Raw genomic sequence first — 24,056 nt, forward strand, 5'->3', positions numbered from 1 at the left:
TTCCCAGACATTTCTGGGGGGAATGGCTCTAGCCCTCACCCTCCAATCCAACAGGTCCCAGACGTGCTCAATGGGATTCAGATCCGGGCTCTTTGCTGGCCATGGCAGAACACTGACATTCCTGTCTTGCAGGAAATCACGCACAGAACGAGCAGTATGGCTGGTGGCATTGTCATGCTGGAGGGTCATGTCAGGATGAGCCTGCAGGAAGGGTACCACATGAGGGAGGAGGATGTCTTCCCTGTAACGCTCACCGTTGAGATTGCCTGCAATGACAACAAGCTCAGTCCGATGATGCTGTGACACACCGCCCAAGACCATGACGGACCCTCCACCTCCAAATCAATCCCACTCCAGAGTACAGATCTCGGTGCAACGCTCATTCCTTCGACGATAAACACGAATCCGACCATCATCCCTGGTGACACAAAACCACGACTCGTCAGTGAAGAGCACTTTTTGCCAGTCCTGTCTGGTCCATCGACGGTGGGTTTGTGCCCATAGGCGACGTTGTTGCCGGTGATGTCTGGTGAGGACCTGCCTTACAACAGGCCTACAAGCCCTCAGTCCAGCCTCTTTCAGCCTATTGTGGACAGTCTGAGCACTAATGGAGGGATTGTGCATTCCTGGTGTAACTCGAGCAGTTGTTGTTGCCATCCTGTACGTGTCCCGCCGGTGTGATGTTCGGATGTACCGATCCTGTACAGGTGTTGTTACACATGGTCTGCCACTGCGAGGACGATCAGCTGTCCGCCCTGTCTCCCTGTAGCGCTGTCTTAGGCGTCTCACAGTACGGACATTGCAATTTATTGCCCTGGCCACATCTGCAGTCCTCATGCCTCCTTGCAGCATGCCTAAGGCACTATCATGCAGATGAGCAGGGACCCTGGGCATCTTTCTTTTGGTGTTTATCAGAGTCGGTAGAAAGGCCTCTTTAGTGTCCTAAGTTTTCATAACTGTGACCTTAATTGCCTACCATCTGTAAGCTGTTAGTGTCTTAACGACCATTCCACAGGTGCATGTTCATTAATTGTTTATGGTTCATTGAACAAGCATGGGAAACAGTGTTTAAACCCTTTACAATGAAGATCTGTGAAGTTATTTGGATTTTTACGAATCAACTTTGAAAGACAGGGTCCTGAAAAAGGGACGTTTCTTTTTTTGCTGAGTTTAGTTGGGTTTTTTACAGAAATGTTTGGACTAGGAATGCCTTGGAGATCGACCAGTTGATCGCGATCGACCGGTTGGTGACCACTGCTCTAGAAAGTTGAGTGAAGTTCAATCTTGTGCTTCTCTCCGTGGGCTGATATTTCTTCTGCGCAGCATTCCTGCTTCTATGTGGATAACCAGCTGTATCCTGTAGGCTAGTGGTTCTCTTTCCTGGTCCTGGGGACCCAAAGGGTTGCACATTTTTATTTTTGCTCTAGCACTACCAACCTGATTCAAATCATCAAAGCCTCATGATGAGTTGATCATTTGAATCAGCTGTGTAGTGCAAGGGCAAAAACAAAAATGTGCAGCCCTTCGGGTCCCCAGGACCAGGATTGAGAACTAGTGCTGCAGGCAACACAGTATGTTATGCGAACTATTAATCAAAGGCCATAGCATATCAAGTATGAAAAATGACTTTATTTTCAGTGTAAAGGACATTGAGTTCACTAATACATAAATGCCATCTACATATAGAATACATAAACTACATACATCATGATACACAACATCATGCATGCACTTTGATCATATTCATATATTACAACAATTAGTAATATGAATCAAAATATTTGCATTATTTCTTCTGCAATAAGAGTTGCAAGTACTAGATGTTTTCAGTCATTCAATCAGCATTGTTCTGTTTTTCACTAAATCAAATAGTCTGAGGACATACTGATTTTGTCAATTAAAACCTAAATGTAAATAAACAAATACCAAATGTCGATAAACAACAGAACAGAACTTACTTCATGTGTTGACAACATATGGACAGCATTCTGTCCATTAGATTAAAAAAAATATATATAAGATTGTTCTGGCACTGTGAACAAAATAAGTATGACCTTATATGGCCATCCTAGTTAGAGTTTATCTATATTGCACCCTTCCCCCAAAATGTCCCCTTCAGTTATGTGGCAAAAAGACCCTTAAGGTAAGAATACAATGCATGAAATGCATTTTGAACATAAATCATATTGTATCTAGTTCACATAACATTTCACATGAGAACCCATGAAATACTGTAAATCATGGGTTTATTTATTAGCACCTATTGTATATTTGGTTATTTTCTACTAAAGGCTGTTTTCTCTGGATACATAATGGAAACCATTTTGCATAGACAGCAGGCAACATGTAATATTGTTACATCTTTTGAACAGACTGTAGTGAGTGGAATACCACTTAGATCTGATATCATCTTACTGGGTTTCTAAATAGCTAAATATTTACAACATGATTATAGGTGAATACTAACTTCATTATGTCTTATTGTCAGAGTCCAGTCAATCTATCAACTCATTTCCCTCCAGTCTGTCTGTACATTGCCTAAATAAAGGTTGGATGAAATAAATAGTCTGAGCAAATACTGTCAGTATTCTTACAAACATTGACATTCACACATACATTCACAATCTCAGGCATCAACGACTTCACAACAAAAAACATAATTATAAGGCAGAAGAAGGCACAACTTATAACCATCTTTCCTTGTCGTGACTCTCACCATAATAGTGTGTGACTCCCTGGCCATGCTAGTAGTTACCATGCTAGTCTTTAACCGCTCTAACATGCTTTTTATGTGCTTAGGTTCTTCTCAGTGACAGTGGGGAAACTACTCTCTACTTATTGATAGCTCTTTGTCCATCAGGGCTCTTATCTGGTCCTTGTTTCCAACACACCATGGTCTTGAATTCTAATACTCTACTGAAGTCTCCTACATAACTGAGCGTTCGGCCTGTCCTGTTCTGCTTGGTACTCTATCTACCAAGACTGATAGTTCCACTCAGTAGTGTTCCACCAGCTTGTTCCTGCCTTGACGACTCGACTTCTTCAACGGGCAGCTGGTCAAGACAGTTCTGTGCTATGTGCCAGTCCTCCACAGTGAGGCAACAGACATACCAGCTCACTATTTGCCAGGCTGTGCCACCTTGCCCGGTCGGAGCCAGTCTCTCCAGGGGGACTGGGTCTTCTCTTGCCCAGCCTCAGAGGTCCAGGAGGCAGGGGAGGAGGGCCGGCGGGGCCTGGTGGAGGAAGCTGTGTTGGGTCTCCTCCAGAAGGACATGGGGTTGGAGGCAGGCTTCCTTTGGACCTGCTCCGACTGCTGCTGGGTCCTCAGCTGCTGGTTGATGATGATCTGAATATCATCCTGAAGAAAATAAATAAAAACATTACACCTCTGTTGATAATGAGCTTTAGACTTCACATACATTTTAAATGCAAGAGCTGGATATAACAAGAGCTTAAATACACTTAAAGAGCTTAATTACAGTTCAAATACCATGATGTTGAAATTGTAGGAAAGTTTCAAATCATCTCTATTGAACTGGTCAGTTACAGTGAATGTTGCCATGTCTTCATATGACCACTAGAGGGAGGTAGTCACCCAGCAGATGGCCTCGCACTAGCACCATGACTCAGCAGTAGACTAGAGTAGCAGAAAGATTCTTCTAGCCTTGGCCACCTGTCAATCTGTTCAGATCCCTTCAGTCCAAACTTAGAGGGCTGTTTAAAGGTTGCCGTGTCCCTAACCCCAGTGGGAACACTACAGCTAAAGAGCAGTCTCTATGTAATACTAGAATTCCGACTCTGTGACCAAGGATTAAATTTTCACTATTGGAAGTGCACTAAAGACATTAGGCTTAATTAAACCAATGTTAATATTTACTCAGAGCTTATGAAAGTGCCCTAATATGTTACTGGAGTGTGAAAGAGGGGCAGAGGAAGGGAGAAAAATAGAGATAGATAAAGTGAGACACAGAGACAGAAAGAGAGCAAAAGACAGACAGAGAGAGAAGGGGGGTGATAGAAACAGAGACAGACAGAGAGACCGTGGAGACCCACCTGCCAGGCCTCTAGTTCCTGAGACAGCTCCAGCTTGCGTTGGATAGCCTCCAGCAGCTGGTTGTTCAGACACATCATGTCGTTCTTACTCCTCATCAGCTCCGCCTCCATCAGGTTCTTCCTGACATGATGAAACAGGGGGACAAACACATTTTAAGTCACAGTGACATGATCATAGATTCATAGCAAACCAATGTGGAAAGCCCATGGCAATCTTCCAACGACAACCCAGCACAGGAACATATGTTACATTTACAGTACACATAAAATGGCATGAACTATATATAAATGGAACATGTCACTTTATGAATGCTAAATGCTGTTTGAAAATAACATTGAAGGAAATTACAAAGAGTGAAAATTATTAAACGATAAAGGCAGAAAATAACTAAATGATAAAGGCAAAACCACTTACTTAGCTATGGCTTCATCTCTGTCTCTGATGGCCTGTTGGGCCACCTCTTCCTCATCCTGTCTGTTTCCGAGCCTCAGCCTCAGCTCAGCATTCTCTTCCTGCAGCTGGGAGATCTAAAAGAGGGGAGAGGACAAGAGAGAATATAGTGAACTGAAACCATGGTCTGAGTCCAATATTAGCAACGCTAATGTATTGGGTTCAACTTCTGCTGTATCACGAACTCATAACCAACATGACCACAAGGTAGCGCACAAACCCCACACACTAAGATGAGCCAACGTAACCACGACTAAAGCTGAGTATTCAGTGTCTGTGGTGCTTAGTTATGTACACTGTCAAATTAGGTTAAAATTACATTAGAGGGCATTGTTTCTAGCCTGGGGTGTTCTATTGACCTGCTACTCTATGAGTGAACACACAGGACCGGTGGGTGTTGTGTTTTAAAACAGTAGCTCATGGTATTTACTGGAAATTCAGAGCTGTAACCTGACTACCACTGTACTGAAAAACCCCTCACTCTCTCTCCAGCCCAGTCCCCAGCCCCTAAAGCCCCACATAGATAGGCCAGCAACACAGAAACTCCTTTTATTGTGTTATTTATCTAAATCTCCATGGAACGCAGGCCTGACTGACACCTGATCTCTGTGTTAATGTCTCTGTCTCCTAGGGGATGAATCCAGCCTTTGTTGTCAGGGCCGGCAATTCATGTGGGAACCCGGACACTGTACTGAGGACTCAGGTAACTGAACAATGAGGCCTCTTACATTCAGCTCAGCCCAGCACACAAGGTGGAAGGTGATTTATCTATTATCTATGTATCAGTGTTGACCTTGCTCCTTTACCCGTTGTCCATCTAATATTCAGGTCGGTTCTCCGGTAGACGATGTTCATTTTCATCTTCTGTTAGTGCTTCTCGTTTCATCCTTTGGTTAAATTCCTGTTTTGTCATGATTTCACCAGTCTAGTTTCCCTTTTTCTCTCTATGACCAGTGTAGGCACTAAAACTAGGGGAGACACTGCATTGTTTATGACAGACACTTTCCCGGGAAGGTGGGTTTCCCAGTGGGAATAATAGACTGTGCCTGCTGTGATCTATGAAGCATTCAACATTACCAACCTGTCCTCTCCCAGATCCCCGCCACAGGCTTCTAACAACAACGCCTCAACAGAGATCCAAACCAAAAACCACAGCACTGACATAACTCCAAAGTCATCTGTACTTATACCGGTACAAGGTATTGTATGACAAGCGCAATAGCACCTTACAGGTAAGGTAGACTGTTTTTTCTTTCTTTCTCCCAACAGAGCATACAGTATATTAATTATATGGGGGAATTGAATAAAGGCTTTGCATTTAGGCCAGAAAGTGTATTCCTTTGCCGTTTTTTTGTTCTTCAGTATTACTTTAGTGCCTTGTTGCATACAGGATGCATTTTTTGTTGTTGAATATTTGTATTCTGTACATTTGTATTCTTCTTTTCACGCTGTCATTTAGGTCATTATTGTGGAGTCACTACAATTGTTGTTGATCCATCCATATGGATAATTTTGTGTAGATCAACAACAACAAAATCACAATTAAATCTATTTCAATCCCACTTTGTTATGCAGCAAAATGTGAAACAATCCAAGGGGGTGAATACCCACTGTAGTTAACCTTTCGTCTTTTTCAACAAAGGTTCACAATAACTATACATAGTTTCCACAATTACATTAGCTTGTACTCTCATCATAAGGCTTCCCTGAAACGCTAACAATTCCCCCCCCCCCCTAGTAAGGTCCTTCAAAATCTCACGGTTTTCCTTTACCTTAGCATTGTGCATGGTGACTTGTTGTTTTTGCTGCTCATTTAACGGCATATCGATTCGTGTGTCCCCCAATTTTTTGAGGGTGATCTAGTATTGGGTGTGCAATGCTGATTTTTCGTGTTTGATGAGGGTATTGTTTAGGTTGTTAAGGTCGCAGTAGCAGCCTTCCACCCAATACATTTTTCAACACTTATTGTATCCCCCCCATAAATGCACTGTAATTTAAGCTTTTAAATTGTAAAGTTCTCTCTGCCTCATGGAAAAATGTATGGATTTGAATGGATGGGGATGGTAGGCACAGACCGACAAGAGCTTGTAATGCAGTTTTAGCACATTTTGGGATTTTAAGCATGAAAACCTTTTGACAACAGCTTTATTTATTTGATTAAAAAAGCTACCTTGCCTACCCTGTCTGCACATCACTGGCCTATTGTTAGAGTTAGTTAGCGGCTTGGTTTCCAGGATGACTCCTCACCTGAGGGATATGGGTGTGGTTGGCCAGTTTCTGAGCCACACCATGTAACTGGAGCAGCATGGCCTGCAGGTCTCCTTCCTCCTGACCTGTAAACTCTGATCTCTCTGGAGTCTTCACTACCTGGATCAGGGGTCGCAGCAGCTCCAAGATAGACAGAACCTCCTGGGTCATCTATTGGAGAGAGAACAGAAAGAACAGAGAAAGAGAGAGATATGAGATTAAATCAAATTGTATTGGATAGTGTTTATAACAAAAACATTTGAACACAGGTAAACCGGCCTAAATTCAGCCACATATAACAAGCAGTAGCACTGTGGTAAAAAACTCATTGGAAAGACTAACACTAATAACACTATGTTGCGACTATGGTGTGTTAGGTCAATGAGTTCTGTGTTATTTTAACACTACAATGTGTGAATGTGTAGCTCAGTGGAACTGCATTTTGCTCAGCCTACATTATGACTACTCGTTTCCTCAGGTTTCAAAAGTGTCAAACTCATTACTGAGGAGGAAAGGTAAAATAACAATAAGTGGGTTAACGTTATTAAAAAGTTGGTGATCCCATTTTCTTGAACTTGACACTTCCTAGGCCTAGATGACATCAGAGGAAGGAACTTTGTAGAGTGCTGTGTTCGTTATTTATATCTCTCAATGATTGAGTTAAATACCTCATCTACATTTACATTACATTTAAGTCATTTAGCAGACGCTCTTATCCAGAGCGACTTACAAATCATCTCACTACCTTAAGTCTTTCCCTAGAGCTTTTAAGAGTCAAAGATCACTGTTTTTTTCTTTGAGACTTCCATAGGTATAACCACTTTAACACAAAACCTGACTGAATGTGTGTGCTCTCTGACATTTAGAAGTAGAAAGATCCATCTAGCTTAGGTGATTCAACCAAGCAGGAAATGTAGGCTAGCGAATGACTCATGGGTGCACTAAAAGATCAGTTTCCAGGTATGGAAGAAAACAAAGCAAAATAATGACAGAATCAGACAGTCAAAATTTAGCAAAATATTTATCTTTCTTTCTCACCTTTTATGCTTGGTTTCAAGCATTCATTATCACTGTTTTCTACAAATTGTAGGAGCTGTAATGCATTCACACCTCAGTAGCTAATGGCAAAGCTCTCAAAAAAGAATGTTCCTCTTGTTGTTTCTTTCTCTTTGAAGTCAGGACACACAAGTTAAGAAGTGTTCCTTTACAGAGGTACCATCACCAATAACATACCTAGAACGTTCTGTTGCTATGTATCATTCTTCCATTACAGTGTCATGGGAATATTTAAGCACCATGTTTAACATATTTGGAGTTTCTGTAATACACATAATTTCCAGTGTTCAATTTTTGACACTCAAGGTGCAGGTTGATGTCACTAGACTTGATGCTGAATGTTATGGATTATTCTCATATCTGTAGATAGTGATTGACGCCAGACTGGAGGGCAGAGGACAAACTGATTATTCACGGTTTTATTGTATTGATGACATTCTATAGACACTATGTGATTCTGTAGAAGCTGACAAAGTCACTGCCTTTTTGCTTTAACTTCCTACAAGGCTAATGTATACAGAACATTTGGTGCTGTGTGATTAGGATATAAAGGGCCTGTCTCCAAGAGGCCAGTTATTTTTTCTGCTTCTGTGCTGGGTGGTGTCTCCCTGTTGCAATAAGCCAGAAAAGACTGCTCTCCTTTTTGTTCACCTGGAAATTTCTATTACATACAGGCAGTGGACTTTGATTGCATGGTTGTGTATCTCTCTGTATCTTTCTAACACCTCATACGTTATATTCTCTTAGAAAAAAGTGTTCTATATGGAACCTAAAAGTGTTCTACCTGGAACCATAAGGGTTCTACCTGATATACAGTACCAGTCAAAAGTGTGGACACACCTATTCAAGGGTTTTTCTTTATTTTTACTATTTTCTACATTGCAGAATAATAGTGAAGACATCAAAACTATGAAATAACACATATGGAATCACGTAGTGACCAAAAAAAAGTGTTAAACAAATCAAATATATATTATATTTGAGATTCTTCAAAGTAGTCACCCTTTGCCTTGATGACAGCTTTGCACACTCTTGGCATTCTCTCAAACAGCTTCATGCGGAATGCTTTTCCAACTGTCTTGAAGGAGTTCCCACATATGCTGAGCACTTGTTGGCTGCTTTTCCTTCACTCTGCAGTCCAACTCATCCCAAACCATCTCAATTGGGTTAAGGTCAGGTGATTGGGGAGGCAAGGTCATCTGATGCAGCACTCCATCACTCTCCTTCTTGGTCAAATAGCCCTTACACAGCCTGGAAAAACAAACAAATGATAGTCCCACTAAGTGCAAACGAGATGGGATGGTGTATCGCTGCAGAATGCTGTGGTAGCCATGCTGGTTAAGTGTGCCTTGAATTTTAAATAAATCACTGACAGTGTTACCAGCAAAGCACCCCCACACCACCTCCATGCTTCATGGTGGGAACCACACATACGGAGATCATCCGTTCACCTACACTGCATCTCAAAGACACAGCGGTTGGAACCAAAAATCTCAAATTTGGACTCATCAGACCAAAGGACAGATTTCCACCAGTCTAATGTCCTTTACTCAGGTTTTCAAGCAAGTTTCTTCTTATTATTGGTGTCCTTTAGTAGTGGTTTCTTTGCAGCAATTCAACCATGAAGGCCTGATTCACGCAGTCTCCTCTGAACAGTTGATGTTGAGATGTGTCTGTTACTTGAACTCTGTGAAGCCTTTATCTGGGCTGCAATCTAAGGTGCAGTTAACTCTAATGAACGTATCCTCTGCAGCGGAGGTAACTCTGGGTCTTCCTTTCCTGTGGCGGTCCTCATGAGAGCCAGTTTCATCATAGCGCATGATGGTTTTTGCCATAATATGGACTTGGACTTTTACCAAATAGGGCTATCTTCTGTATATCACCTTTACCTTGTCACAACACAACTGATTGGCTCAAACGCATTAAGAGGGAAAGAAATTACACAAATTAACTTTTAACAAAGCACACCTGTTAATTGAAATGCATTCCAGGTGACTATCCATGAAGCTGGTGGAGAGAATGCCAAGAGTGTGCAAAGCTGTCACCAAGGCGAAGGGTGGCTACTTTGAAGAATCTCAAATATAAAATATATTTTGATTTGTTTAACACTTTTTTTGTTACTACATGACGCCATATGTGTTATTTAATAGTTTTGATGTCTTCAACATTATTCTACAATGTAGAAAAATAGTAAAAATAAAGAAAAACCCTGGAATGAGTAGGTGTGTTCAAACTTTTGACTGGTACTGTATGTACTAAGACTATGTATGTCCCAAGGGTATTAACCCAGGATATGTGCGATAACCTTTTGTCTCTTATTTCTGAAGAACTCTTTTAAGGTTCTAGATAGCACCTTTTTTTCTAAGAGTATAAAGATAGAGATCATAACAATCTTGGCCACTAACTCTGACCATGATGTATGTACTAAGACGATGTATGTACCAACGGTATTAACCCAGGATAAGTGTACTAACCCTTGCCTTTGTCCTGGATTCCCTGTCTCTTATGTCCCAGGTCCCATGTCTTCTAATTTCTATAGTGTTACCTGTTCTCTGTCATTGCCCAGGCCCATGGTGTCTAGACTGGTCTCCAGCTCAGACAGTAGGGATGTGTTTCCATGGTTACTTCTGTCCTGCAGGTAGACCTCCTCCTGCAGCTCCTCCACCTGGACCTGAAGCTGCTGGGAACGCCCCCTCGCCGCCGCAGCCTCCTGCCATGCCTCCGCCAGCTACATACAGAGAGAGGGACACACACACACACACACACACACACACACACACACACACACACACACACACACACACACACACACACACACACACACACACACACACACACACACACACACACAGAGGGAAACGCACACAAAGAGAGATACATAAGGTCTGGTCAACGTCATCTAAAATCAACCACATTATGCAAACATATTGAGATTCAGACCCCATCAGTTTCACTATTGAAAAGCAGATCTTGCTCTAGAGACACACAAGTATACATAACATGCCAATGTCATCCATAAATCACATATTACACAATATGTTAACTATATCAACATACAGTGCTATTGGAAAAGCTATGTCAAAAATGTAAACTGCCATTCAACCACTGTGAAATCCTAACATGCCAGATTCCAGCCTGGTGCAGAAACTCCACTACGGCACATGTGTGGAATCCAGCCTTACAAGTTGAAATGACGTGACAATGGGAGGGATGAGTCTATTTTAAAGCAAAACCTTCCATAGATCAGGGGTTCCCAAACTTTCTATTCCGCACGCATGCACCACGTCTCTTTCTATGGGCAAAAGCACTGTTCATGACACAAACTGTTCACACCCCTCGTCAGTGGAGAGAATTTTGCAGGTTTAAAGTTTATTTTGTCATGGGGTGCAAAGAAAATGTTGCAATTTTAAAGCAAATTTTCTTGCAATTCTATGCATTTTGATATCTCTTATGCGTATTCATGTGATATTTGAGTGACAACAAAATACAACAATACAAAATACAACAATCTATGGGCTAAAAAAGCACGTGGAAATTACGCTGCTATTAAACCCCAATTACCACAGTGTATCCCAGGGTCACTTGGGCAACTTTGCACTATTGACGTGATATTAATGAGTAAACAAGGAGAAAGATAACAAAAGTAAAAATTGTGTATGTTTACCTGTTGGCTCTGCTGCTGGTTGTGTTGGTCCTGTAGAGCTAAGCGTGTGTGTAGGGAGGCCAGTCTGTTGCGTAGGTCTGCGTTCTCCTGACACACACTCTCCAGCTGCTCCTCTAGAGCCTGCTCCTTCTGGGACAGACGCACCACCTGGACACACACAGGGAGTGAGAAAGTGTGTGTGTGTGTGTGTGTTTCTGTGTGTTTGTTTAACAATCCTTGTGGGTATCAGTACTTACAAGGTTAGTAAAACATGTTGCCAGTCACCAAGAGGAGAAACGCTATTTTAGGCTTACAGATTAGGTTTAAGGGTTAGGCTTACAAATAGGATTAGAATTAAGGTTAGGGTTAGGAGTTAGGGTTAGGTATAGTTTTAGGGTTTGGGGTTAAGGTTAGGCTTAGAGTTAAGGTTAGGTTAAGAGTTAAGGTTAGGGTTAAGGGTTAGAGAAAATAGGATTTTGGATGGGAATAAATTATTTGGTCCCCACAAGGATAGCAATACAAAACTGTGTGTGTGTGCATAGCCTACCTGCTCCCTCATGGCACTAAGCAGCTCCTCCTCCTGTGGTCTGTTGTGGTGGCCTTTCTGTTGAAGCTCCTGTTTCAGGGTCTGCAGCTCACTGGTCATCGCCCTCTCCACCTCCATCACCTAGACCGCAACACAGACAGACACCAAAGACAGGAGAGAGGTATTAGATGTACATAGAGAAACAGGGCAGACCAGAGAAAAAGGCACCAGGTTCAGGAGACGAAAATACCTGAGACTAAGTTACTAGATATTAAATCCAGAGATAAATATCTAAAATAGATATGAGGAAGTGTAATATAAAATCATAGATATTAAATAAGTGAATCTGTATTATTGGTTGCTGTGAGCTATGCTGTAAATGGAAAACTAAGATCACATACTACAGTCAGAGGAATGGTTCTTGCCTCCAGCACATGTGCTTATGTTTTCGTCATAACAAAACAACTCAAAACTTCTCTCTGTGGGACCGTTGTTCCATTAACTACAAGATGGCACAGTAAGCAATTATTGACATATGCCTAAACTCTTAGGATAAAAAAGTGTTATCTAGAACCTAAAAGTGTTACGGTTAGGGTCTTTGGCTGTCCCCATAGGATAACCCTTTGAAGAAACCTTTTTGGTTCCAGGTAGAACCCTTTACACAGAGGATTCTACAGGAATCCAAAAGAGCTCTACCTGAAACCAAAAAAGGGTTCGCCTATGGGGACAGCCGAAGAACCCTTTCGGATCCCTTTTTTCTAAGAGTATACCGAAACTTGAGGAAAGTTTTTCCCTTACTAAAAAGGTTATATGCCATAGGTTCCAATGTAGAACTCATTGGAACAAAACAAAAACATTTCCAAATACAAAAGTGAGAGAGACAGGAATGTATTGGCACTGTGCCAGTTCTTTGGCCCCCTAACCCCTACCTTCAAACACACACACACCCCTGGTCCCACTGACTCAGCAGTATGGTGGGCCCATGTCAGCTCCCATCACACACACAGACGCACACACAATACAGGATGAAAGGGCCACAGCAGATGGCGCAACTGGAGAATCTTGGTCTTGGCAGTGACATCCCCATGCCACGTTAGGCACAGAACATTGGGGATGTTACTGGGGGGGTGCATGGAGGCTGGGGTAGTTGAATGAGCATTGACAGAAACAAAAACAGAGGGCATGTAGCCACACACTGTAGGGGGAGTGGCAGGGATGCACGTTTGCGTCAATCTGCCCCAGAGTCCCGTCCATGGCTTATCTTGGCGCTACTATGGAAAATGGAGCGAGCGGACCATTAGGAATCCACAGAGACACTCCACTTGTTAGGGACACAAAATCAAATACAACAACCCCCCCACCCCCGAGCTCCAACACTAAACTGTGATGCACATAGCAGCTGACTCCTACTGCATTAGTAGAACCCAAGGGTCTTCTCAGAGTGGTGGGACAAAGTATAGCATTCCCCTGGGATGGGTCATAGATACCAGTAGCACAAACATCATGTGATGAACCCCCTCAATGGAAAGAGTGATAGATTTACATCTTCTCCAATGATGGATCTTCCTAGCGCTTCCCTCTCTAAGTGGTGTGAGGCTGTCTGAGTCAAAGGTCAAACAAGGGTGTCTAACTCTACATAAACATAAAATCAGGAGTGAGGGATATAACAGGTGTCATCACCATGGAAATCATCACGTTGGTTGGTGTCTAAATCTAAAGTTGAAAACCTTAGCTAAACCCTTAGTGGTTGAATGTATTTTTCACCTGTAGAATGGCATGATTCATCACACTAGTGATGAAAATAAAAAAAATTCACCTCCTTGTTTGAGACATGTGCACTGGTTTCTTTCCTTATGTTGGAAAAATAAATGACTTCCTTGGAGGCCTTTTCCTGTATTGGACAATAAGATTGGACAATAATGTCATTTCTGAAAAGGTACTACCAAACAGAGAGATAGGCTACACGTTTAATCAACCAAGAGTTGTTCTCAATTCCAGTTTATGAAACTGTAACCGTTCTCCCTTTAGAGTAACACATCCCTTCACTAAAAATATGTCTACATCATGTTATTTCAATGCAAGTGTTTGACTTGAGCTTCCACAGAAAATCTGTATGAAGTACACTAGAACTAACAGAAGTGAATGCTAGACTCTGGGTGAAGCATTGTTCAGAGGAATAATGATTAGGCATTCTATGGAACAGTGAACCAAGATCCATCAATACTTTTCTATCATCTGCATGTTCAAGTTGAAAACTGCTGATGGGATAGAGAATCAAACAATAACAATGACACTGCCAGAGAGTCATAGATTGTCAAAATACTCCTCTCACACTCAACTGTTTGAATAACATTCATAGATACAGCAAAACCTGATAACGAACCAGTCTCTGACTGGCGAAGATCAACATAGTTTTCACACTTCCTTCACAACCGAGGTGAACAGCAACAGTAAGCATTTCTAGTGGTCTCTAGAAATACACTACATGTCCAAAAGTATGTGGACACCTGGTTGTCTTACTTCTCATTCCAAAAATGGGCATTAATATGGAGTTGGTCCCCCCTCCACTCTTCTGGGAAGGCTTTGCACTAGATGTTGGAACATTGCTCCAGGGACTTGCTTCCATACATTGCTGCAGGGACTTGCTTCCATTCAGCCACAAGAGCATTAGTGAGCTAGGGCACTGATGTTGGGCGATTAGGCCTGACTCGCAGTCAGCGTTCCAATTCATCTCAACGGTGTTCAATGGAGTTGAGGTAAGGGTTCTGTGCAGGCCAATCAAGTTCTTCCACACCGATCTCGACAAACCATTTCTGTACGGACCTCGCTTTGTGTATGGGGCATTGTCATGCTGAAACAGGAAAGGGCCTTCCCTGAACTGTTGCCACAAAGTTGGAAGCACAGAATCGTCTAGAATGTCATTGTATGCTGTAGCGTTAAAATATCCCTTCACTGGAACTAAGGGGCCTAGCCCGAACCATGAAAAACAGCCCCAGACCATTATTCCTTCTCCACCAAACTTTACAGTTGGCACTATGCATTGGGGGCAGGTAGCATTCTCCTGGCATCTGCCAAACCCAGATTCAATTTGATGAACCGACTTGTTGGAAAGGTAGGCACCCTACAACGGTGCCATGTTGAAAGTCACTGAGCTCTTCAGTAAGGCCATTCTGTTGCCAATTTTTGTCTATGGATATTGCATGGCTGTGTGCTCAATTTTATACACCTGTCAGAAACAGGTGTGGATGAAATAGCCGAATCCACTAATTTGAAGGAGTGTCCACATACTTTTGTATATATAGTGTATGTATTAGCTGAAATGGATATCTGTTTTCCTGGCTGTGTGACCATAGGTCAAGGTGATATATTGGAGCGCTCACACTCCTAGGCTGACTGTCTGGTAACCTCTCTCCCCCAGAATACTGTCATGGTCTGCTAAGCTCACACACTACAGTTAGGCCCATCAGACCTTGGTACTATAGAACCACTTCAACCAAACATACAGTCCCACCCAGACACTGCTGTACACAGACTCTATCGATATCTCTTTTTAGGTACACTGATTGTATCGTTATATATACTCTCACACACACACACACACACACACACACACACACACACACACACACACACACACACACACACACACACACACACACACACACACACACACACACACACACACACACACACTCACAATGCCAGGCAGTGCTGCACACCTGGAAAGAGGGGTACCACCAACACCACCGTTCACTACCGCGTCCGGTAAGAAGATGTCAGCGACCAGACCGAGAGAAACACTCTTCAAACCTTTCCTCTCCGCAAGAACAGCGTCTGAAGTACTACTCTCTAGCTGTTCTTTTACGTTTACATTTCCAGAGAACTCAGTCACCCACGGTGGAAGCCAGCCAGCAGAAAGAACCCACTTCTCTCCACTTCCTCCTCCTCCAGAACTCAGATTGAGAGATAGCTCCTGTAAATAGACCTTTTCCTGCCCGTTTTGGGGGACTGTGAGTGATAAATAGAAGAGATTTCCTCTACACAGGGTGGAGTGACAATTATGGTTCCTCTATCTGAACTGAAGACTACTGAGGAGTCAAAACGAGGTTGTGCTTTTTTCCATTGCCTTATGTCTGTGCACTGGACTGGAGTTAGATATTCAACTTCCATGCTTACTACAGCCAGGTGGTTAGTCATGCGTTTCATTAACTGTAAGTTTACGTCACGATCATAACATTCGGCAATACAAAACAACACCCTTCTTGTAAGTTTGCAGAGCACTAGTCTAGCGGCCCACTCAAGGTTGCTAGCCTAGTACACAAGAGACTGTTACTTTAGCCAATAAGCTCAACTGTACCTACAAAACTGATAAGAGACTATAAAATACCTTGTTAATCGCAACGGCAAGCTTCCAGTCTTAGGTACAGCATTTATAGGGATAACCCAGGACCTCACCATTACAAACAGGTGTCGTAGTGTTAATATTAAGTATCATTGTGGATATAGTTATAATAAAGTAAACATGAGTCACATTGAAGCATGGACATGACTGCAGACTGAGTACAGACACTGACAGCTGTGGTTTTCCCATCACGTGGTCTAGGGGTTTTCTACATGTCATAGCCACATGGCTCAGTATATAATTAACTCACCGACTTATTCCAGTGATGATTGATACAATTCAAAGACCAATTCCAGATATGAGTCTTTTTCAACCTTCCACTGATGTCTCCCTGCTCTGAAGACTTATTGAGTCTTGAAACAAATTATTTCAGTTCCTACTCCATATTCTTCTTTACAAAATGTTGGCGTCCATTCCTATAGCCTCCCAGCTGGATGTTTTGCCTTTAGGCAAACTACCTTAATGACTTATTAATGTAATAACAACCTGACCTATCACCTGATCCTAAACTGATCCTGAACTGCTGAGGTGGGTTCTCTTAATCTCAGGTTAATCTCGATTTCTATCTACATATTAATGCTTATATGTACTGTCTGTGTATTACTTACTAGCTACTATTATTATGTATTACCTAATATCTGTGGCCTTGCTTTATACAGCGTTGGTCTTTGTACATTACATTTATTTTCAGTAGGTAGATTGGGTAACACCCCATCTTATCTGATGTTGGCTCTAACCCCAGGCATAGGTTAGGTTACAATGGCTAGCTTTTCTTTACTTCTGCCTTAATAGAGAAATATTTTCATGTGTCACTTTATATGGTCAAAATTTTAAAAAAGGGTCTTATGTACAGCATTCCTAAAAAGGCTAGCGTCAAAACATTAGCCTTCATTGCCGGGTTTATTGCTAGTGAATAAAATAAATGTAGTTTCAGTCTGTTTTCTTCCATTTGGTGCTTAATGAACATGGCCCAGGTGTGAAGGGGTGGTATGTACTCACTGTGCTGAGCTGTTCTCTGAGGCACTGGGTGTGTTCTGCATGTTCCTCCTGGGCCCTGGTCTTGTCCCTGTCTGCGTCGGTCAGGGCCTGGGTCAGCCTGTCCACCTGGCCACTCAGATCCCTCACGTCTTTCTCCAGGTCCCCAACCTGGCTCACCCACCCAGACTGGCACCCCTCCAGCTTCACCTGAAGATCGTGCCTGCCCTGCTCCAGCTCCTGTGGGCAACACATAACAGATGGGCACAATGAATGCGTGCCAATGGGGGTCTCTTTGGTCTGTGATTAGGAGACTGATACCACGACTCGATCATTTTAATCCAAGAAATGAATAAATTAGAAAATCTAAGAGTATTTGTGCAGTAGCTGTTACTGTGTTATTACTGTGTACTTATTGAAGATTGGTGAAATACCAAGTATGCATCACCTGTCTGCCATTCTAATACACCCCTGCTATCTTTTTATTGTATCTATAAACTCTATAGAGCGCACAGCATCAAAGTCCAGACATGTTAAATTAGACTGTGACATAACCACAAGCCTGTATTATACTTCATGTAAGGTAATAGAAACTATCATTATTTCATAATAGTACACCAATAAAACGGCTTGGCAACTGGCTTATATCAATATCCATGTTCTTGCACCACCGAGGCCTAGACAGCCCTACATTAAATCTATCCATCCACACAGACAGCAGTAAAACTGTCTCCGAAACATCTGTCTCCTAATGTGGATTCGTCCCTGGCTGCTACAGACACTTATTGGATCTACATGTAGAAGAGCTACAGCCCTCTCTGGGAAGCTTATGCAATTCCATACAGCGTAGCAGTAAGAGAAAGTGTAAATCTGAGAGATTGGGTGATAACCGCAACTACATTACTTCATGATGGCCAGTTCATTTCAATGCTGACCTGGGGAAATATTCCTAAAGACGAGAGTAATGGTCTAACATACTTATATGGCTCTTCTTTTTGTGGCCAATATTCTACACTGAGCAAGCCAGGGATACTTATAGATGGGTATGTGAATCCTCTCCAGATACAGACTGGGCATCTTATGCTTAATGTTTTTGCTACATATTCAGACCTTGTGAGAATGAAAGGGATACGAACTGCAGATGCTGCATGTGCCATCCCTCAGAGCTTAAAGATAAACACCCTCACATAGTGGCGATTTTAGCATGTAAATCTTGGTGGGGCAAACTCCCCCCAAATGTTTTTAGATACATGCCAGCAAAGCCACTACACAACACTAAGCAATGCATTAACTGCACTACGTCGGTGACAAACGGCGCCCACAAACTGTTAGGGCCTACATAAAGCTGTCCCAACAGCAGTCCTAATACCTTACCACTGTTGCACCTGGCTATCAGCAGAGCCTTGTCTGGCAGAGAAACAGTTAATTCAGCCTCATCCACCACCTTTTAAAAAAACATAGCTGATATGGCTGACTTGCTAAAGCAAACGTGGGTTCTACTGACAATTGAGATATACAAAATTGAGACATATATGCTGGCCTTCTAGGCAGAGTTGCAAAGAAAAGCCATATCTCAGACTGGCAAATAAAAAGAAAAGATTAAGATAGGCAAAAGAACACATGTACTGGACAGAGGAACTCTGCTTAGAAGGCCAGCATCCATGAGTCGTCTCTTCACTGTTGATGTTGAGACTGGTGTTTTGCGGGTACTACTTAATGAAGCTGCCAGTTGAGGACTTGTGAGGCATCTGTTTCTCAAACTAGACACTCTAATGTACTTGTCCTCTTGCTCAGTTGTGCACCGGGGCCTCACACTCCTCTTTCTATTCTGGTTAGGGCCAGTTTGCGCTGTTCTGTGAAGGGAGTAGTACACAGCGTTGTACGAGATCTTCAGTTTCTTGGCAATTTCTCGCATAGAATAGCCTTCATTTCTCAGAACAAGAATAGACTGACAAGTTTCAGAAGAAAGTTCTTTGTTTCTGGACATTTTAAGCCTGTAATCAAACCCACAAATGCTGATGCTCCAGATAATCAACTAGTCTAAAAGAGGCCAGTTGTATTGCTTCTTTAATTAGAACAACAGTTTTCAGCTGTGCTAACATAATTGGGTTTTCTAATGATCAATTAGCCTTTTAAAATGATAAACTTGGATTAGCTAACACAACGTGCCATTGGAACACAGGAGTGATGGTTGCTGATAATGGGCCTCTGTATGCCCATGTAGATATTCCATAAGAAAATCTGCCGTTTCCAGCTACAATAGTCATTTACAACATTAACAATGTCTACACTGTATTTCTGATCAATTCGATGTTATTTTAATGGACAAAAAAATGTGCTTTTCTTTCAAAAACAAGGACATTTCTAAGTGACCCCAAACTTTTGAATGGTAGTGTATGTACAGACAAGATTAAATCAAGAAAAGTCTGATAGGTGACAATATTAGCCTATCACTTGTGAATTATATATTGTTGGTTGTGAATGATGCCCAGCATAAGAAACAATGCCTTTATCGAATCACAGTTGCACACCTCATGTAGCCAATCCCATAGGCCTATATGATTCAATAAGGTTTGTATCACAACTAAAGTGACCAAATAACTTCTTAAAATTAAGCACATTAATTCACTTTACAAGGGGTGTAGATCTAACTGGCATACATAAGCAGCGTGTGAGTTTCAAGTTTGGTGAAGATAATTTTCACCATAAAAATGCACCTTTATAATAAAAGCATTAGATGCATAATTGCATTTGTGGTCACTTTTGATAATGGTGTTCTCTGATAATGGAACATTCGCGCTTATAGCCTACTACCATGTGTGCATTGCTGTGCTTATAATGTGAAGAAATGGCCTAATAGTTTATCAACATTTTAAGCTAAACGTTATGATCTGTTGCATCAGCCACATTGAGTAAAAAAGGTTTTTTGATGCTACTGGTTGTACAACTGTCCCAGACTATGTTTGGAATATTTATTTATTGCACAGAATAGGTCGACCTTTGTACTATGGGGGAATAGTAGATTGACATAGGCTAGTGCTTTTGCTGTTCGTTAGGCCTACTCATCTTGTTGGCTGACGAAAAGTAAATGTGGACAGTTCTTCCAATATCTTCAATATGCACCTCGGAATTGGATAAGGACATGCGCCTTTACTTGTAGCCTGTGAGAAAGACCCGATCACGTGACATTTTTTATTCTGTACAGGTTTCCTTCTGTTCACTCTGTCAATTAGGTTAATATTGTGGAGTAACTACAATTTTGTTGATCCTCAGTTTTCTCCTATCAGAGCCATTAAACTCTGTAACTGTTTTAAAGTCACCATTGGCCTTATGGTGAAATCCCTGAGCGGTTTCCTTCCTCTCCAACAACTGAGTTAGGAAGGAGGCCTGTATATTTGTAGTGACTGGGTGTATTGATACACCATCCAAAATGTAATCAACAACTTCACCATGCTCAAAGGGATATTCAATGTCTGCTTTTTTTCCATTACCCATCTACCAATAGGTGCCCTTTGCGAGGCATTGGAAAACCTCCCTGGTCTTCGTGGTAGAATTTGTGTTTGAAATTCACTGCTCGACTGAGGGACATTACAGATAATTGTATGTGTGGGATACAGAGATGAGGTAGTCATTCAAAAATCATTAAACACTATTAATGAAACACTATTATTGCACACATAGTGAGTCCCTGCAATTCATTATGTGACTTGTTAAGCACATTTTTACTCCTGAACTTAAAGTATTTAGGCTTGCCATAACAAAGATATTGAATACTTATTGCCTCATTACAGCTTTTCATTAAATGTGTAAATAATTCCACTTTGATATTATGGGGTATTGTGTATAGGCCAGTGACCCAATTATCAATTTACCCCATTATAAATTCAGGCGCTAATGCAACAAAATGTGGAAAAAGGCAAGGGTGTGAATATTTTCTGAAGGCACTGTATATACTTTCCCTCACATGGTGGGTGCCATTTACTGAATACATCTCTGTGCTGTTCTAATGAGATGTCCATATTAATTGGCAAACCTGTGAGGGAAAGGGAGGGGAGCGGGTTCGTGGAACTCAGGCTTATCACAAAAACACAAAAGAGCTTTTCAGAGAGCAGAGAAAGAGTGCATTGTGTGTAATAAAATTGGTCTTTGTTTTCAGAGGAAGCTCAGACTCAGTACATTCTTATGACATCTCCTTTGAAGAGGGAAGAGCTAGCCTCCTTAGATCATGATCATATGGCGGTAGCCCCCTAAGAATACTAGATCCATTCATCCACCTATGATATCTTAGTGAATATTATCAAAGGTGAACCTGAAGTATGGTATTTTGGGTGAAATTGTGCTGCTTTATAATGTACTATTTATACAGTATATTGTATTATAAAGACTTGCATGATGTAAAGACTTGTTTGTTGTTATTTCCCTTGTTTGATATGTCAACACATAGCAAATAAAATAAAATAGTATTGGTCGTGCACACGTTTTGCAGATGTAATTGCAGGTGCAGCTAAATGCACCGTATATCAATGGCTGTTATCATAGTCAAAACATTGGTTGATACTGTGACTTGCTCTGTCTGGAATGATTATCAACATGCCAGAGTAGAATCCAGTATCCTACATAACTATAATGTTATGATTCTCTCAGTTATTAATTGTCACACATTTGCTGTTGCTTAGTCAGCACAGAAATGTAAAGAAAATGAGAAAAGCCTACCCTAAATAAGTAAAAAATTATAAACTCTTTCGAAAGAATCTTGAACAATGGTTTACAAATTGACTCATTGCGTAGGCCTACTTCTCAAGATCCAAATTGGATGCGCTTGTGAATCATGTTTTCATTTACATGAAGACAAGCAAGCATATGACACATTCACAAACTTCATCATATTGTACAACACAAGAGGTTTCTTTTGACACTTCTCTCTTACCTCAAGTTTGTCTGCATACTGTTCATGAAATTTGTCGCTCTGGTCCTTCAACTGACGATTTTCCAAAAGCAATGCATTTCCCAGCTGGGCCGCCAAAATGACGTCTTTCTCCTTTTGTTTCAAAGCAGCTAAAAGTTCATTGGGGTCTTGATAATCAGATATTTCTAACGCATCATAATCAAAATAAAAATCATCCTCCAATTCCACTTCCATCTTCTTCGGTTTGAAACTCCATTTACCATGTCGATCCATAGCTCCTGAGTTTATGGAAATAGCCTAATAATACTATTTGATATTTATTCCTAATAATACTATTTGATATTTATTGTGGAATATTTGTCAACTCAGTCATTCAGTTTCATTTCAATAACTATTTAGCGGCTGCCTAAGCCCCGGTGTATGCTTTACCACAGCCTATGTGCGACTGAACCTGTGGTTTGACAAGCCGGTCTCTCCAGCATGAAAGTAGGCTGGTCCCCAGGGAATCCATTGCACCTTAAACCTGCGCGTCCAACGCAGCGCTGTGCAACAATTGCTTCAAAATCAATTACTGACCACTCCAATAAAAATGTGCTAGCTTAACATCTTCATCCAAATTCGAAAATGGTTTATTATTGTCCAATAACTGACTAAATCAGATTCATATTCAATTGGCCTAACTGGAAGAGTAGCCTATAGGTTGCATGCAGTCCAAACACTTAAAAGACACCCTATCCCCTCAGCCCTCAAATTAAGTGGACACTTCTGATGACGTTTCATGACGTCTGACGAGTATACACTTGCAGGGACAGGAGCAAAGGAAGTAATGAATTTCGCCTTACCTCTTCCTGCTTGCAACCCAACTTCTTACAAGTGTTGTTAAATCCAGCTATATAAAAAGGGATCTCTATTGCTGACAGAGATATTATCATGTCAGCTTGCAGATGACGCCACCATCTGACCAGATTCGTAGAGCAGTCGATGTGATAAATATTTTTTCCAAAGCATCTGGTCTTTGCCTAAACCTTAATAAGTGTGAATTGTTTGCTCTTAAAGACTGTGTGATACCCTCTATATGCAATATTCCAGTTAAGTAACATACTTTGGGATTACCATATCTAAGGATCAACAGGAAAGATGCTCATTAAATTTCATACCTATTGTTGAAAAAAAACAAAAGAAGTTGAACCATTGGTTGTGAGAGGGATTTATACCTGAAAGGTCGAGTATTGCTTTCTAAAGCTGAAGGTGTCTCCAGACATACTTGTAGAAAAGGCCCATGGAGTTGGTGGAATAATCCTAATAATTCATGGCCACTTACTCAGCTGGGCCAGGGGCGCTTTAATTAGGTCAGGTGGCAATGACCGACAGATCTCATCCACATAAAAGGAGGAAAACGGCATCGCCTGATCTCGCTGCTTTCTCTTCCTTAACTCCGTCTGCTTGAGAAGTTCTGTGCGTCCATGAATCCACGTAAATCCACCGACTGTTACCTTTCATCTGAACTATCTGTTGCGATCGGGAGAGTGGGCCATCAGTTATTGTTTATAGTTATTATCGCGGAGCGCGGCTTGGAGCGCACGCTTCAAACATATGGTGTAATGTGAATTGTCAATGATCGCGGCCATACGGATCCTCATAGGCCAATTATGCAATCGATATGGTTAATATGTAATTAAATTAATTATATGTACACATGAAGACAATTGAAAGGGTGAAATGAGAAACGTCATTGTTTGCTAACTGATCGACTTTGATATCAAACTAAAGGAGATTATAGATCGAATGACCATTCAG

At 41.6% G+C, this 24,056-nt stretch overlaps 1 protein-coding gene across 2 annotated transcripts; it reads right to left on the bottom strand.

The window, feature by feature from the left end:
• Window positions 1–1,609: 1,609 nt before the first annotated feature.
• On the bottom strand, window positions 1,610–23,586 carry LOC120018215 (BICD family-like cargo adapter 1). 2 transcript variants are annotated; one of them, XM_038961288.1, is made up of 9 exons: window positions 23,474–23,586; window positions 17,378–17,593; window positions 11,998–12,117; window positions 11,472–11,618; window positions 10,353–10,535; window positions 6,752–6,922; window positions 4,469–4,581; window positions 4,054–4,174; window positions 1,610–3,358 (listed from the first exon to the last, which is right to left on the bottom strand). In XM_038961288.1, the coding sequence occupies exons 1-9, from the start codon at window positions 23,519–23,521 to the stop codon at window positions 3,119–3,121; spliced, it is 1,359 nt and encodes a 452-aa protein (XP_038817216.1). In that variant the 5' UTR covers window positions 23,522–23,586; the 3' UTR covers window positions 1,610–3,118. The 2 variants fall into 2 exon arrangements, with proteins under 2 accessions (XP_038817216.1, XP_038817215.1); XM_038961287.1 differs by lacking the exon at window positions 23,474–23,586 and adding an exon at window positions 22,281–22,960.
• Between the last annotated feature and the right edge of the window lie 470 nt (window positions 23,587–24,056).

This window comes from Salvelinus namaycush, chromosome 23 (assembly GCF_016432855.1).
Source record: "Salvelinus namaycush isolate Seneca chromosome 23, SaNama_1.0, whole genome shotgun sequence".
Taxonomy (NCBI): Eukaryota; Metazoa; Chordata; class Actinopteri; order Salmoniformes; family Salmonidae; genus Salvelinus; species Salvelinus namaycush.

Bases quoted from the DNA above. Each gene is read 5' to 3' on its own strand.
- LOC120018215 (XM_038961287.1), bottom strand. From the start codon at position 22,532: ATGGATCGACATGGTAAATGGAGTTTCAAACCGAAGAAGATGGAAGTG. The intron at 10,536-11,471 runs GTAAACATACAC...CTCTGTATGTAG, and splicing joins ACCAGCAGCAGAGCCAACAG to CTGGCGGAGGCATGGCAGGA. The intron at 6,923-10,352 runs GTAACACTATAG...TCTCTCCAATAG, and splicing joins TGGGCAATGACAGAGAACAG to ATGACCCAGGAGGTTCTGTC.